The following is a 16,043-nucleotide window of genomic DNA, read 5'->3' as shown; positions in this document are numbered from 1 at the left end:
TTCTCTCTCTCTCTCTGTCTCTCTCTCTCTCCCCCTAATAAGGGAAAAGGAGATGTCTCCATTTTCCCAGCGAGCAGGGAGACATAACAAACAACTCGCCAGTTTACGATGTTACGTTATTGGTGCTGCTTTGGATTTCCAGCATTTGCAGGTTTTCTTGTGTTTGTGAAATATACTTCCCCATTACTTACTTGGAATAAATGAGTGGATGCAAAATGTAACAATTTTTAAATGGAAGCAAAAGTTTATCACTAGATCAAAGAACTATGCAAGGGACCCAACAGATGGAATGAGCACTGCCCAAATATAGCAGGAGCTCCTACTGGTTTTCTAATCTTTCCTATCTACATTGGAACCCAGTCATCTGCAGACAGTGATGGCAAGCATTATCGATGAAGTCTCTCATTCCCAATGGAGCATTAGAACATCAGAATGAGATTTTAACAGTTATGCATAAAGATTGTTGTGGAAATCTTCCAATCAAAGCACCTGATATGGGGAAATTTTGCATAACAGTTCACACAAGACTGTTTGCTTAGTCATCAACAATTTCAGTGTGATATCGCAAGCCAACATGAATGACGATGATAAACTGCCCTTTAAGTTGCTAGATAAGCAGGGAATAAAATGCCAAGTTTTGCCTTCCAATTCTAGGGTAAATGTAGCTAACATATATAAGAGACCTTGCCAAAATTTAATAATCAGTGCTGCTAACATAACGGTGATGCTCGAGAATGGGTCCTGACAAAGGGTCTCGGCCTGAAACGTCGACTGCACCTCTTCCTACAGATACTGCTTGGCCTGCTGCGTTCACCAGCAACTTTGATGTGTGTTGCTTGATTATTACAAGTAGGATTATCATAAGTGTATTTAAAAATAATTTATTTATGATGTAGCTGCACACAGTAGCCATAACGATTCTTTCCACATTGTCACCTCAATGATAGCAGTAAATTGGAAGACGCAATAAAAGAATTTGTTGTTCAACCAGCCATAACAAACCCTGACATGAACAACCTTAGAGCAATGTTATTAGTGTTTGTACTACATGCAGAAAAAATGTTTTATAATGTTATATTAAAATAGACATAAAACAAGAAATGAGAGTGTACAAAGAACTGCCAGATCAAGTTGCCCTTTATATAGGTTTCATAGTTGAAAAGGAATATTAATAACCAAAGTTTTGCACATCAGTTTTCTCATTTTATTTCAATGCTGCAGTGATGCAGTACTGAAACAAAGGCTCCATGAAGATGCCGATTTCGATTTTCATGTAGAATTCAGAAGTATTCTTTGCTTTTGTTTGTAACTATCAGTTTTTAATCAAACAATGCCTCAAAGTTCAATGGCTTTTTTGGCATAGCTTTAGTGTACAATGATCTACTCATCATGTCCCGAGTGAGCTCATTTATAGCTACAAGAAGAATTCTGCTTTTACATAATCATTGCACTTGGGGCTAGTTAGAGGATTAAAAAGTGCAGCTATTGTCAGAATCAACTCAGAAAGCTGAAAATGAAGAGTTTATGAGTTTGAAAACAACTTTCAATGGAACACTTGACAGCTATAAGTTATTCTATGACACTTTATTGGCATTCTAAGCACAAAGACCTGGATTTGCTTCAGACTGCATTGAAGATTCTACAGATCATTAAAAAAGTTCAAGTCCCATTGACCATGAAGAGGGATTTTCAGGATCAAATATGGCAATTCTTATGGCCATGCTCTTGCGTGTCATTTCAGAAGAGGATGGAACAAAGAAGAATCAGAGAATATTTAAGGGATAAGATCTAAAATGTAATACCTCTCCCCGTGGAACATAGAAATAATATTTCAAACAGGAATTTTAGTTGAAGTGTCGTATGCAAGAGGAAGCTTTATTGCAAGAGGCAATTGTATGGAATGGTCATAAACAGCATGAGAACTTTCAGATATGGCTACCTTACCTGCTGCACAGTTTATTCTATGACAATGAAGACAATAATAATAGTAGTCATAATAATTTTATAGAGCATTTTTCATACAGATAACGTAATTCAACATGCTTTTACAATGGGATAAAAGTACAAATATAAAATAAAAAATAAAAGACAAAAAGATGTTAGTTAAAAGCAAGGTTAAATAAACAGATTTTTGAGCTGGTGTTTAAAAGTGTCAACTGATTCTGCATCCCTTATAGCTTTAAGTATTGAATTCGACAGTTGAGGATTGTAGTTCAAAAAGTTGACCTGCCAATTATCTTTTGAGGGAGGCTGTTTAAATTTAAGAGACCGACAGACGAGGATCTGAGAGTTTGAGCTGGATTATAAAACGAAAACAATGCTGTGTGATATGCTCCGGTTCCAGACCATTAAGAGCTTTAAAAACAAGAAAGAGAACTTTATAATCAATTCTAAAAGAGATACAGGAAGTGGTCAGCTGTGTCAAAGGCAGCACTTAGATCTAGAAGAAACAGAACTGAGACGGCTGGCTCAGAACTGAGCCTGAAGTCGCTGACAATTTTGATAAGGCTTTTGTCTGTGCTGTGGTTGGCTCTAACACCAGATTGAAATTTTTCTAGAACATTGATCTCATTCAGTAAGTTGTTCAGCTGGTTGAAAATTACTTTCTTAAGAATCTCATCCAGGAAGGGAAGATTTGATATAGGCATGTAGTTAGCTCACTATAAATATAACATTTTGACAGCCGAAGTTTTGAAGGCATCTGGAAAAACTCCAGTTTCAAGGGATGTGTTAATAATTTTCTGAACAGAATTGAAAACACTATTAAAAGAGTCCTTAAGAAGTATAGTTGGAAAAGGGTCAAGACTGCAAGTAGATGGATTATTCTTTGTTATAATTTTATAGAGTTCTGAATCAGAAGTACCTGTAAATTTTGACATGGTTGCCATCTTTTTAAGAGGTTGACTCTAGACGTTAGCAGTATCTGTAGCGATACTCTCCCTAATGGAAGTAATTATATTGATCAAAAAATTGCAAGTTTCTCACATTTTGTGGCTGATGCTTGACTGACGACATTATAAGTTGGGGCAGAGTTCAACAGTCAGCTTATAGTTGAGAACAATATTCTTGAATCACCGTTACTCTCTGTAACAATTTTGGAAAAATGGTCTCTTTTTGCAGAGCTTATAGCAGTGTTAAAGCAGCCTAGATAAGATAATGACTACATCTACATTTATATACAGCATCATTTTGAATTTGGAGAATGTTTGCCAGTTCTGACAAACAACAGGACAGACATGCACTTGCCAGATGACTAATACCCTTGAAAAAACATGCAGTGAATGCATCACTTTTCACGTTACTGCAAAGATAAAAGAACCACTGAATTTGACATTACTGGTTTCCCCAAGATCCTGCTGCATTCACTGGCACCCAATCTGCTTTTGAGCTACGGGGGAAGAAATCTTCAATAAGAAAACGTTCCACTTCCTGAAAAGAAAAAACACGTTCTGTGTAACCACATACAAAAGATTCCAGATGTTGACATGAGATATGTTGCAAATTATGATGATGTGCAGCTATTCCAAACCTTAATGCTCCTTGTCCTGTTCAGAGGAGAAGATGTGTCAGTCCCAAACCTGCCTCTTATTTCAATTAAGACGACCTAACTGTTCAGAAAAGAGTGCATCTGTCTGCAAAAGTGCCATTAATTGATGCAATCTGACAATTTGTGCTATGCTTATGCAAATGTTATATCCTGCACTATGGTAGTTTACTTCTGGCAGGGTATCTGGAACTTGCTCCTGAGCAGGCTGGTCCTACTCCATATGATAAGACCATAGGATCTACTTTGCTCATTGGGGAAAGGGCTAGAAACTGGTTGGTGTTTTTTCCCTGAGTCAGCCATACTAAACAGGATGTTTATCCATTTTCATTCTGATGGAATTTAGATTTATTTCCCCAGGATAACTAATCATGTAATGGCACTGAAAGCCCTGAGAAACAACAGCATCAATCACTGTTACCGTCAGAAAGCTAGAGTCACTCTGGTCAGAAAGCTAATGTTTCTAATACCATGCAGTCTGCAGTTCCATGGAGTTAGATATAGTATTGACTGCTAATTTAGAAGGGCTTGCTACAGACCCAATAAAATAGTGACACACTTCTTTATTGTACAGACCAGCTAGTGGCGTAGTGGCATCAGCGCTGGACTTTGGAATGAGAGGTCCTGATTTCGAATCCAGCCGGATCCCTTGCACGATCTCCATCCGTGCCTGGGTTGAGTCGAGCTAACAACTCAACCTCGTAAAAAAAAAACCTGGAGAGGGATGGGCTCCGCCAGGTTTCAGATGCCCAAGACACGCCATACGATGAGCACACACACACACACACACACACACACACACACACACACACACACTCTATTGGTCTTTGCCACGAAGGAAATCATTTCATGACATTATCATAAATAAGAAGCATAAACTCAAGAATTCTGCCTGTTGCTATGCAACCTGCCTTACTAAACTGAGAGCAGCATGCTGATTTGGTGGTCCATCACATCAAATTATTAGCAGAAAATAGCACAATTATCCATCAATCTTTTGAATTAAGCATTCCAATCAAGTGACACCAGAGTAGACATGTAACAACAGGTAAACAGTGAGAGCGAGTACATTGAAGTGTTAAAATAAAAGAAGGAGGGATGGAAAGGGACTCATGGGATTGATCTCTTGGAAGCTGGCATGGTCTTGCTGGGTAAATGACCTTATTTGTATTGTTACAAAAAACAAGGTATAATCCTCTGAGCCAAGCACTGTTGCCCCATGGCCTCTTTCTAAATGGACTAAAAAGATGCAAAACTTTAATTTATATTCACTTTGGAATATTACTTCATTTTACATAAATTTGAAGGAAATCACCATTTCAATAGTTTTGCAAACAAGCTGATCCAACGAAATTCCTCCTTCAGAAGCAGTACCATGGGTTGGCAGATAATTACCATCCACTCCAGTACTGAGGAATGGAAGATGCTAATGCATGAATACTTATTCCATGGATGACTATTGCACACCACCTACCACACAGTTTTATATAATCAGGCTTTGGTCCAATGATAAGGAGATACAAGACAAATGGAGACACGAGTCTCCTGTGCCATCTTAGTGCACATGCGCACGCACACACAGACTCTCTCTCTCTAATTGCTCACAAGTGCACTCTGATCACACACAAATATGGCCACGTTATCTTTACACTTTCATCCTTCTCATCCCTCTCACTTCCATTTCTCTTTCCCTTAAATGCATTCCTGGGACTTCACCCTGCCTTGTGCCGCGCCCCTTTCAGCATCTTCTACTTTCAGTCACTTCTCTCTTCTTTGTCCCCTTGATTCCACTACTTGCCCCCTCCCACCCAAACTACCACCCAGCCTCCCCCAACTTTCCAGCTGCCAGCATCTTCTTCTCTCCCAAAACAATGCCGTACACTGACCATGCCACTAATCCGCTCCAGAGACTGTGCTGCATGTGCCGATTACCCTCTCCACCGCCAAACCCACCTTAGCCCCGGGAATAATATCACCCAAAAGCTGTGGCCTTGCTCAGAAGCCTCCCTCAGAAAGCCTCAAGAGAATCTTCAGTGATCCACTTCAACTGTGTCCCAGTGCTCTGTAGATGAGCCACCAGGTTCTGCATTTCCTTTTTAAGGTGAAAGAGAAAAGGAAACTAAAGAATGGAGGTGAGAGGGATGAGACTGATGAAAATGTATAGGCAACATGTGACTATATTTGTCCGTGATCGGTGTGCAGTTGTGAGTAATTGGGGGGGAGAGAGACAGGTGTGTGTGTGTGTGTGTGTGTGTGTGTGTGTGTGTGTCTGTCTGTGTGTGTCTGTCTGTGTGTCTGTGTCCTGGACGCTTTAAGCAAATTCTTTCTGTGACAGGAGGAGATACTCATTCCATAGTCACCAATATACAGTATGTATAACGACTGTAAACCTTTACCACACTGTCCCCAAACTTAGGGAACCTCTGACTTCACATGCTATTCCAGGGCACTTGGTGGGTTCAGCTGCAGATCTGTGTAGGGAATAGTCAGGTTGATCGCAACATAAAATATTAATGTATTAACTCAACTTGAACTTGCTTGGTTTTCGTGCTTCCAAAATATAAAATGGAATAATGAAGCAAGGTTCTGTTATTTTGTCATTTTAAGTAGGAGACATTTTAAAAAAACAAAAGCATTTATTAATGAAATATCCAAACAGAATTCAAATCACTTAAAAGCAACTTTTTTAAAAAAAACACAAACACGAGGAATCCTGCAGATGCTGGAAATTCAAGCAACACACATCAAAGTTGCTGGTGAACACAGCAGGCCAGGCAGCATCTCTAGAAAGAGGTACAGTCGACGTTTCAGGCCGAGACCCTTCATCACGTTAATATCGACAGTCCTGACGAAGGGTCTCGGCCTGAAACGTCGACTGTACCTCTTCCTAGAGATGCTGCCTGGCCTGCTGCGTTCACCAGCAACTTTGATGTGTGTTGCTAAAAAGCAACTTTTGTTGTTTTGCTCGAAAGGAAGAAGGATTAAAGTGAGTATGAAATTATTAAAAGTTTAAAAGAGATATTAAAAATCGCAGTTGTTTCTTGTAAAATCTTTAATTATTTTGTTGCTTTTAGTCCACTTATAGCCCCAAAATAAGGGGATTAACTTTCTAGTGAAATAATCAATGTGCAATCAATCACTCAGCATGACTATCTGGCAGTTTAGTCAGAAAGCATTAACATGGCAATGCTCTCTGGCTGTTGGAATTCAAGGCATTTTACCACATTTACTTAGATGACCAATTATTTGTCATTGTGCATTGCAGGCACATATCAACATTTAAGTGTGGGAAACTTTTTCCCCAAAGAAAAATGTTACAATGCATTTAGAAATAAAAGTCCCATACCCTGCCACTGTCTGTAAGGTGTTTGCATCATATGTTCTCCCCACCTTCACGTGAGTTTCCTCCCAAAGTCCAAAGACATACCAATTGTTGGGTTAAATCACAAACAGGAGAAAATTTGCAGATGCTGGAAATCCAAGCAACACACAGAACTCAGCAGGCAAGGCAGCATCTATGGAAAAAAGGTACAGTCGACATTTTGGGCCGAGATCTGGCCTGCTGAGTTCCTCCAGCATTTTGTGTGTGCTGGTTGGTAGGTTAATCGGTTATTGTAAATTGTCCTGTGATTAGACTAGGGTTGAATGGGGGGTTGCTGGGCAGCACAGCTCAAAGGGCCAGAAGTGCCTATTCTGTACTGTATCTCAGTAAATAAATAATTATTCACAGTGAAGTAAATGATTGAATAAATCCAGAATAATCCAAGATATGCATCTCCTGTCATTTTCTGTAGCCAAAGAAAAAAACTCAGCACATGTGTGGAGACCGGTAATTTAATACCATCTAGAGCATGAAACGATTCAGCACAGGAATAAGTATCAACATAAGAAGATTATATTCAGTTGGAATGAAGTTGATGTACATTTTCAAATGTTGATCTTGTACAGTTCTGCAATGTAAAGACTGTTTTATATTTATTTAATCCTTCTGGTAAAAGTGCAAAATATTAAACATATAGAAACAAGTATGCACGTTTATTAGAGTATTGTTATTTTTTTTATCTGTTTTTGATGGATGAATGGTTAGGGAATAGTCTAGGCCATCCGAGACCCTTGGGCCATTAGCTCCTGTACTTGAAAGAAATGTGTTTATTTTTAAAAATGCTAATGTAATCTACCTCAAAGCAATAGCTTTAACAAACGAACAAAATAAATGAGTCAGGAGTTTTCCATAAGGAGCTAGTTTTCCCTGTTCTCTCCACCTGTGAGCATCTGCTGTCAGAAGCACTGAGCAACATCATATATGCAAAATTAATAAAGTTTCATACAAATCAAAGTAGGCAGAGCAAAGAGATCAAGAATTATTCAATTTAATTTCTACTTCCCCATCACTGTTTGGACCTATAAGGTCATTTACAAAATATAAATCAGTGCCTTTGAAACATTTGCTACTGTTGACAGAACCCTGCCCGGAGGAGGGCTATTGATAACAATTAGACTGGCCCTCTTACACTACCCTCACAGTACATGGCTTTTGGTTCTGATGAAAGAAAACCTACTAAGGTTAATATCCCCACTTTGATCTCTGTTGAGACATACTAGAAAGAATTAATTTACATTAGAGATGAGAAAAATGTTGACAGTATGAAAAGGCATCTTGTTACTGGTAAGCGAATGTTTTGTGAAAGAAGAATCAGAAAGAAGAGGAAGTGAGGAGACAGATGGATAGCACCATTGCTGCTTTTACAGTGAAGTGGATGAAAGGAGATTAGATTCCAGCACATTTCAGTTTATAGGAGCTTGTCAACCAAATTCTTCTGGAATCTCAGACTAAATCTTCAGATGAAATGCACTAATAAATAAACCAGTAAAGATTTTAAAACGAGTAGTAACAGATTTAACATATCATTTCTACATTTAAATGATTTTTTTCAGAAAATCTTTTAGTTGATGAGCAGAAGTCCACAAGATTGGTTAGAATCTAATTGCATCCAATCCTTTTGGTCTTATGAATGCAATGACCTAATCTATTCCTTAAAGTTTGAGAAATGGAATACAGTATAGGCTCAATTGCAAAGGTTTGAGTCTATTATCTTCTTTGGGATCTGACCTATGATTGGTACTGTTACATCAAGGTACATGCTGATGGAGGAGAGGATATATAGTCCACTTGAGTGTCAGGCATGGTCTGCAACAGAGTCCCAAAAGTACTGTCATCTAATTCTGTGAAATTTTTTGAATGTATCTTTTGCATAGTGACAAAGGAATGTGGAAACACCTGTGGTTTATTCTTGCAGCGGAGGTTGCTGGATGGTGAGCAATGCTATGTTTGTTCTTAACGACAAACTTGCGTGGGTAAAAGTCTAACACGTTGTTAATTCACAGAATGGCTTCAGCTCGACCACATTTTACTCGGGACGCTCCAGCCCGCCAAGAGCACCTCTGACCTGTTCACCAACGTCACTTCTGGTTCCAGGTGAACCGCCCCCATAGTACACTGGGAACTGAAGTTCTTTATTATGCACACACATAATAACACAAGCAAGACAATCAGAACTTTCCCCTTATCCCAAAACCCTTCTGTAAGTTAGATTTGGTGACTGACTAAAATATGAGTGCATCTCAGATAGCAAACAAAAGCTAATTTAAAAAGCCTGTTTTATGCCAATTACTCAAACTGTTTACTTCCCTTCTGGCATCCCTACTCCCCCCTGCACTCCAACCCACTGTTTCTATATATACTCCAGAAATCAAACCACTGGAACAAGATTCTGATATTCCTTTATCGCACCTTCTGATATTTCTTTGTTGCATGATGTTGCTTTATTGCATTTTGAACGACACATTCAGTATATATGTTCAAATCAGTACACATACATCCTTTTAACTTGGTTGAACTTTATTACACGCATGCTCAGATAGACATATGCCTTATGCCTTACTTACTTGCCCGACGCCGGCCCCCTAGGCCTGAGTCAATGTAGTAGTAGCAGTAGTCAGATAGACATAGGTAGCAAATTGCAACTTATCGGGTGGCTTTTGATAAATTACCAGAGAAAGCTCATCTTAACTACTGCTTTCTCATTTTCATTGTAATCTTAAGGATGCACTGTGAAACTATTTCATGAGCAAACTCTCAATCTAAGATTTACATATTGGGACCATAGATGAGAAAAGTGAATTACAAACAGATCTAGATTCACTGAGAAAATAGGATTGAGGCAAGAAATGTAATTTAATATATATACGCAAACAACAGGAATTCTGCAGATGCTGGAAATTCAAGCAACACACATAAAAGTTGCTGGTGACGAAGGGTCTCGGCCTGAAACGTCGACAGCACCTCTTCCTAGAGATGCTGCCTGGCCTGCTGCGTTCACCAGCAACTTTTATGCCTTCATTTAGTCCTGACGAAGGGTCTCAGCCTGAAATGTCGACTGCACCTCTTCCTAGAGATGCTGCCTGGCCTGCAGCAACTTTTATGTGTGTTGCTTTAATATATATACGTTTGGCATTATGTATGTGAAGGCTGAATGGAAAGTGTGGAAATTAGTAAGAGTTGAGAATGCAGACAATGGGGCAAGAGAAGCACCTCACTGGCTTTGTACCAAAAAATCGGAAGGTTCATAACCATTGACAGCAGTACTATCAATGTAGCAATACACTAGAATATTTTGTCAGGATTATAAGGCACAAAACAAACTAAATGGTGCACATAAACAAAAGAGGTTCTGCAGTGATGCTTGAAATCTGAGCAACATAATGCTGGAGGAACACAGCAAGTCAGGCAGCATCTATGGAGGCGAATAAGCAGCCGATGTTTCAGGCTGAGACTCTTCATCAGGACTGGAAAGGAAAGCAGAAGAATCTAGAATAAGGTGGTGGGAGAGGGGAAGGAGTACAAGCTGACAGGTGATTGTTAAAACCAGGGGTGGGGGAAGGCGTGTGGGTGGGGGAGGGGATATGAAGTGCACAGCTGAAAGGTGATTGAAGTGGAAGAGGTTAAGGGTGGAAAAGAATGAATCTGAGCGGAGAGGGCAGTGGACCATGGGAGAAAGGGAGCGAGGAGTTGAAGGGTGGAGTTGATGAAATGAGGAGAAGAGAAAGGCTGAGAAGGGTACCAGAATATGGAATGAAGAAAAAGAGAAGGGGGAGGGGTGGGAAGTTTACCGGAAGTTAGAGGTGTTGCTCATGGTGCACATTAAACTCCTTGACAACTCTCAGCTACAGCAAAGGTTAAAGGCCTCATGGATAAGTTTGAGGTTCAAGTAGAGATACAAAACTTCCACTAGTTACTCAGACAAACTTCTCAACTTTCACTTTCTGACAGCAGTAATACCAAAATTCAAAAGCTGTTAAATCCAGGCAGATAATTAAATACTCATATATTGTAGTCTTTGTCACAAAAGTGAAAAATACTTCAAACAACAGGCAGGAATATTTACTGCCACATTGACCCTTAACAAGCCACCACTTTAGATTCTAAGCCTGACATGAGAACAAAGCACATCAAAGGTTGCAAGCCATGTCTTCCAATAATGGTTCCACCATTTCCTATTATGCTTTTATTATAATGGGATTCAGGTCATAATGATTATAATGTCATTATGGTTCATGTCATGATAATGATTTAGGCATTTAAGGAAGGAAGCTATGTATGAAAATAGGCATGGGAATAATGCATTACCATTGGATTAGCATTATTTGTTAGAAAGAAGTGCTATTTACAAGAATTTGTTTCATAATTGTGAAATGACATTTTAAGACCATTTGCCATACCTGCTTGGATGCAAATTGCTGCTTCTCTTTGTGTCTTCAATTGCTTGTAGATTTTATGTGCAACATATGCTCTCCAGGCTAATAACAAATGAGAGAATGATGAGCTTGTGATAGGAGGGAATAAAATGGATATGATGCATAATTATTAAAGGCAATCTCTCTTTGGTTGATCTATATTCCCTCAGAATTAAAATGAATGTCATATAGAAGATCAGCTGACTGGCAGGAGGCAAAGAGTGGGAATCAAGGGGGCCTTTTCTGGTTGCTGCCAGTGGCTACTGGTGTTTTCAGGGGTCGGTGTTGGGACTTCTTTTCACATTATAGGCCAATGATTTGTATGACAGAATTGATAGCATTGTGGCCAGGTTTTTAGCCAGAGAGTAGTGAATCTGTGGAATGCTCTGTCACAGACTGTGGTGGAGGCCAGGACAGTGGGTATATTTACAGCAAAAATTGAGCGTTTCCTGATTGGTCAGGGCATCAAAACTTATGCGAGAAAGCAGGTGTATAGGCTTGAGTGGGGTCCGGAATCAGCCATGATGGAACGAAGGAGCTGAATTGTCTAATTCTGCTCCTATGTTTTATGATCTTATATATGATTCATTTTTATAGATGTTAGAAACATTAGAAAATACTAACTTACATAGATATCTAGAAAGTTCATTTCCCCTTCTCATTGTTCAAATTTTTCACTGCTAATATTTTGCAAATGTCTAGTTTCCTCCGAGTTTATTGTAAGGATAGGAAAGCAAAGAGAACTAAGGATTAGCCATGATCTTATTGATTGGAGTGTAGGCTTGAGAAGGATAATGACTTCCTTCTGCATCTGATGTTTTTCTTTACATTTCCTTCACTTTGCACATTCTTACAAGCAGTTTTTGGCTTAAATTCCAAACAATAAATGCATCTGTCTCAGTAAGCACATTATTTTGGGGAATTAATTTCATTTTTGTTGGTATCCAGTATTGGTATAAACAGAAAGATGTGAGAAACAGGAAGTAAACGTGCAATCTAATATCATCACAAGCATAAATATTTAAGATGCTTGTGAAAATGGTGATTAAAGTTGGGTGTTTTAAAAAGCTTTGCAAGTTTCTCAAATTCTGCAAACCATTGTCCATATGAGACAATATGTTGTGGAGGAAGCTGGTTGTGTTTTCAAAGGAAAAGAGCACATTGGTGCAATTATCTAAGCATGTGCTGGTGTGTCCTTTAAGTCAGCACAGCAGAGCTTTAAATTCATTCCTTCACCAGATATCCTGTTTTTTTCACTCTGTGCTTACAACATATGGCTCAACCTGCACTTGAAATACTGAATAAATGATCTGCAATAGACTAATTTGTTTTATGCCTTTTATGCAAAACAAGTGTCAAAGTAGTACAAATTATATTACATGAAATACACAAAATATTGCAAAGCTTTTGCTTTGCTGATAGACATTTGGATATGCTACCACTGCACTTGAAAATTAGTGCTACAATAATATTAATGTTTTATTTGTAATTTTAGCTACAGGGCTACAATGAGCCTTCTAATGAAAATTGGCTAATGATGGCTCTGAGGCTTTGAGGAAAAGTCAGTCCTTTTGATACTGATGATCTTGATCTCATTATTATGCTTTAGAACAAGTTTAGAAAAATGTCAAGAAGATCAACTTGGATAAACTTTGAAAATCTGATATGCTACTAGCCTGCATCTAGTTCCCTAATATTTATTATCCTCAATATCACCACCTTTCCTCACCCTCCCATTCCTCCCCACTTCTCCTAACCCCCAGCCCCCAACAAACTAGAGATCTACGCAATGCTCAGAGCATTTCAGTCAGCCCAATGAACACAAGCAAAGTGCCACTGTGGCTTCCCAGAATAAGGCTAATAAGGTCCAAGGGCCAATTCAACAGGCCCAAGAGCAGCTGCTTCTGCTGGTGCTTCAAGTATAACACTGATCTTGCACTCAAGGACAGTTCAAGCCATTTTTTCTCCTCTCTATTCTTACATCCACAATTTTAGTATTAGCAATGGTTCATCTGGTTAACCTACGTAATGTTGAAAAACCTACCGAATGTTGAAAGGACTAAATAGGGTGGATGTGGAGAGGATGATTCCTGTGGTGGGGGTATCCAAAACTACAGGGCACAGCCTCAAAATTGAAGGGTGACCTTTTAGAACAGAGGTAAGGAGAACATTTTTTACAGAGAGTAGTGAATCTGTGGAATGCTCTGCCACGGGCTGTGGTGGAGGCCGAGTCTGTGGGTATATTTAAGGTGGAAGTTGTTCATTTCCTGCTCAGTCAGGGCATCAAAGGATATGGTGAGAAGGCAGGTGTATGGGGTTGAGTGGGATCCAGGATCAGCCATGATGGAATGGTGGAGCAGATTCGATGGGCTGAATGGCCTAATTCTGCTCCTATGTCTTATGGTCTATCTGTACTTTCCAGGTTATTTCTCCACCTAAATAAGAAAGGAGGTAGTTGTTGGTAAAGATAATTGTAATTTTGTGTGGAGAGAGGCCACTCATAACATTCAAGAATTTTGTAGATTAAAAATACCTGGACTAATCACATCTGAACAGGAGAAATTTAAAGCAACGCACACAAAAATGCTGCAGGAACTCAGCAGGCCAGGCATCATCTTTGAAAAAAGTACAGTCAACGTTTCGGGCCGAGACCTTTCATCTGGACCCTTCAGTATTGAAGAAGGGTCTCGGCCGAAAGGTTGACTGTTTACTCTTTTCCATAGATGCTGCCTGACCTGCTGAGTTCCTCCAGCATTTTGTGTGTGTTGCTTTGGATTTCCAGCATCTGCAGATGCTCTCTTATTTTAGAGAAATTTAAACTTTATTTGCTACTCTAAGCCCAACAAGTGAAAAAAGTCAGGTTACCCCTCTTCTTGTCTATTTTTCCCGTTATTTTTACCTGGTGAGAAAACCACAAAACATTCAAACCGTAAATTACAAAACCTCTTTCAGCAAAATGATGTTACTGTACCTAACCTGCTGCAATTTTGTTTGTTTCTTTATTTATTGTGCTATTCAACCCACTGGGTTCATGTCCAATGTAATTCAATGCACTCATGGGAGATTTCTATACAGGCATCACCGAGAATTGAAGCCAAGCCTCCAGAGTTATGAGGCAACAGTGCTAAATGCTGTGCTCCCACTTGAGGAACAAATTCACCAGTATCGGCAAGTGGGGTGTTAATGGAATGACTGACTGAATTCCCATCTATCTGCAATTTAAGAGCTGCTCTTTGTAGTGCTAGTTAGATATAAACAGTATAGACTTAAACAGTTTCAAACAATCCTATTCTATTTATTAGCAACAGTTTGTGCATACCTGACTGGATGATGATGGCATTGTTTTGTTTTTGTGCTTGGGCTCGCTTGTATCTCTTGGCTCCCAGCCATCCTTTGATGTGGGCTTGAATAACCACAATACTGGCAATGACTTCTCTGAGCAGTAAATTTAACTGTTCTACTTGATAATACTTGAGGAATACCTACAGGAAACAAGTTATCAGCTTTGAAACAAAGTAATATAAATAATCATGAATTAAATGTAAAGGCAGATAACATTCCTACAGAAATCCTTTGTGTGTCTGTTGTGGAAGTCTGTAAACAATTACTTACCCACATTCTGTTTTAATGAGAACCAATAACACTATGCACATCAGACAGCTTTACAAAGAGTACTAGCTCCATTTCACAGGCAAGTCAAATTCCCCAAATAGACCATGCATAATTGAGAGAGAAATACTTGCAATTTTCACAACTTTTGCATGTCCAAGAGAGCTTTACATTCAATGAATCAGTTGTGAACAGAAGGCATAACATCACAGAGACAGGCAATTCAGCCCACTGTGCATATAAAAATATAATTTCCCAGTCTAATCACACTTTCCAACTCTTGGCCCATAACAGATAGGTCACGGCTCTTTGATGTATATATTGTATCTGAACACTATCTTTCAGTTTTCTGCCCCTATCGACCCTTTAGGCAGTGGTTCCAGTGAAAAATAAATTCAGCTTCCCTTCAACCAGTTACTCTAAATCTGTGCCCACTGGTTTTTAATCCCACTAATAATCCTAGTTTATTTGATCATTGACACAATTTTCCAGTCCAGGCAAAAACTTCATAAAAATTGTTTGTTTCTCTAGATTCCAGTGATGGCAGTCTTTTACTTCTTTTTAAATCTCCTCTGAACCCTCACCAGTACAGTCATGTAATGACCAGAACTCTGTGCAGTGCTCAGACTATGGGTGAGCTGGTTCACACATAGTTCCCCTGGTCTTTATTCTGTGCTTTAGCTGATAAAGGAGAGGATCCACAATGCCTTACTAACTAACCACTTGTTTTACTACCTTTTAAGGATCTTTGGACACACACACACACACACACACACACACACACACACACACACACACACACACGCTCTCATTCCAAAGTCTACCACCATTATGCTCAATTTCCTCCAATTTATTGGAAATCCCTTACTTTACTGCACTGAACAGCAAGTCCTACAAAAAGTAGCGGATACAGCCCGGCCCATCGCGTGTAATGCCATTCCCCACCATTGAGCACATCTCCACGAAGCTGTCACAACCATGGACTCTGCTGTGGAGTCTCTGTGTGCCTGCAGGCGGGTTACACAACAGATTTGACAATTGTGCTCATAAGTATGCACGTTCTGGCTAATTACTGTTTCATTATGGTGGTATTTAA

At 39.3% G+C, this 16,043-nt stretch overlaps 1 protein-coding gene across 10 annotated transcripts in view; it reads right to left on the bottom strand.

Moving 5' to 3' along the window:
* Positions 1–16,043, bottom strand: part of myo3b (myosin IIIB) — a 488,192-nt gene that overhangs the window by 130,492 nt on the left and 341,657 nt on the right. For all 10 annotated transcript variants that reach the window (XR_010018457.1, XM_063052211.1, XM_063052213.1 and 7 more), the window contains 2 exons: positions 14,658–14,820; positions 11,324–11,401 (listed from right to left, as the gene is read on the bottom strand). Coding sequence is in view for 9 of the 10 variants with exons in the window: in XM_063052211.1 (XP_062908281.1) it covers positions 11,324–11,401; positions 14,658–14,820 (241 nt within the window). In the remaining variant the exon portion in view is untranslated. The remainder of the gene's footprint in view (positions 1–11,323; positions 11,402–14,657; positions 14,821–16,043) is intronic.

The sequence above is a fragment of the Mobula hypostoma genome, chromosome 6, assembly GCF_963921235.1.
Source record: "Mobula hypostoma chromosome 6, sMobHyp1.1, whole genome shotgun sequence".
NCBI classification, from domain to species: domain Eukaryota; kingdom Metazoa; phylum Chordata; class Chondrichthyes; order Myliobatiformes; family Myliobatidae; genus Mobula; species Mobula hypostoma.
Note: the sequence above shows the minus strand (reverse complement) of the source record. Positions and strands in the feature narration are given on the sequence as shown.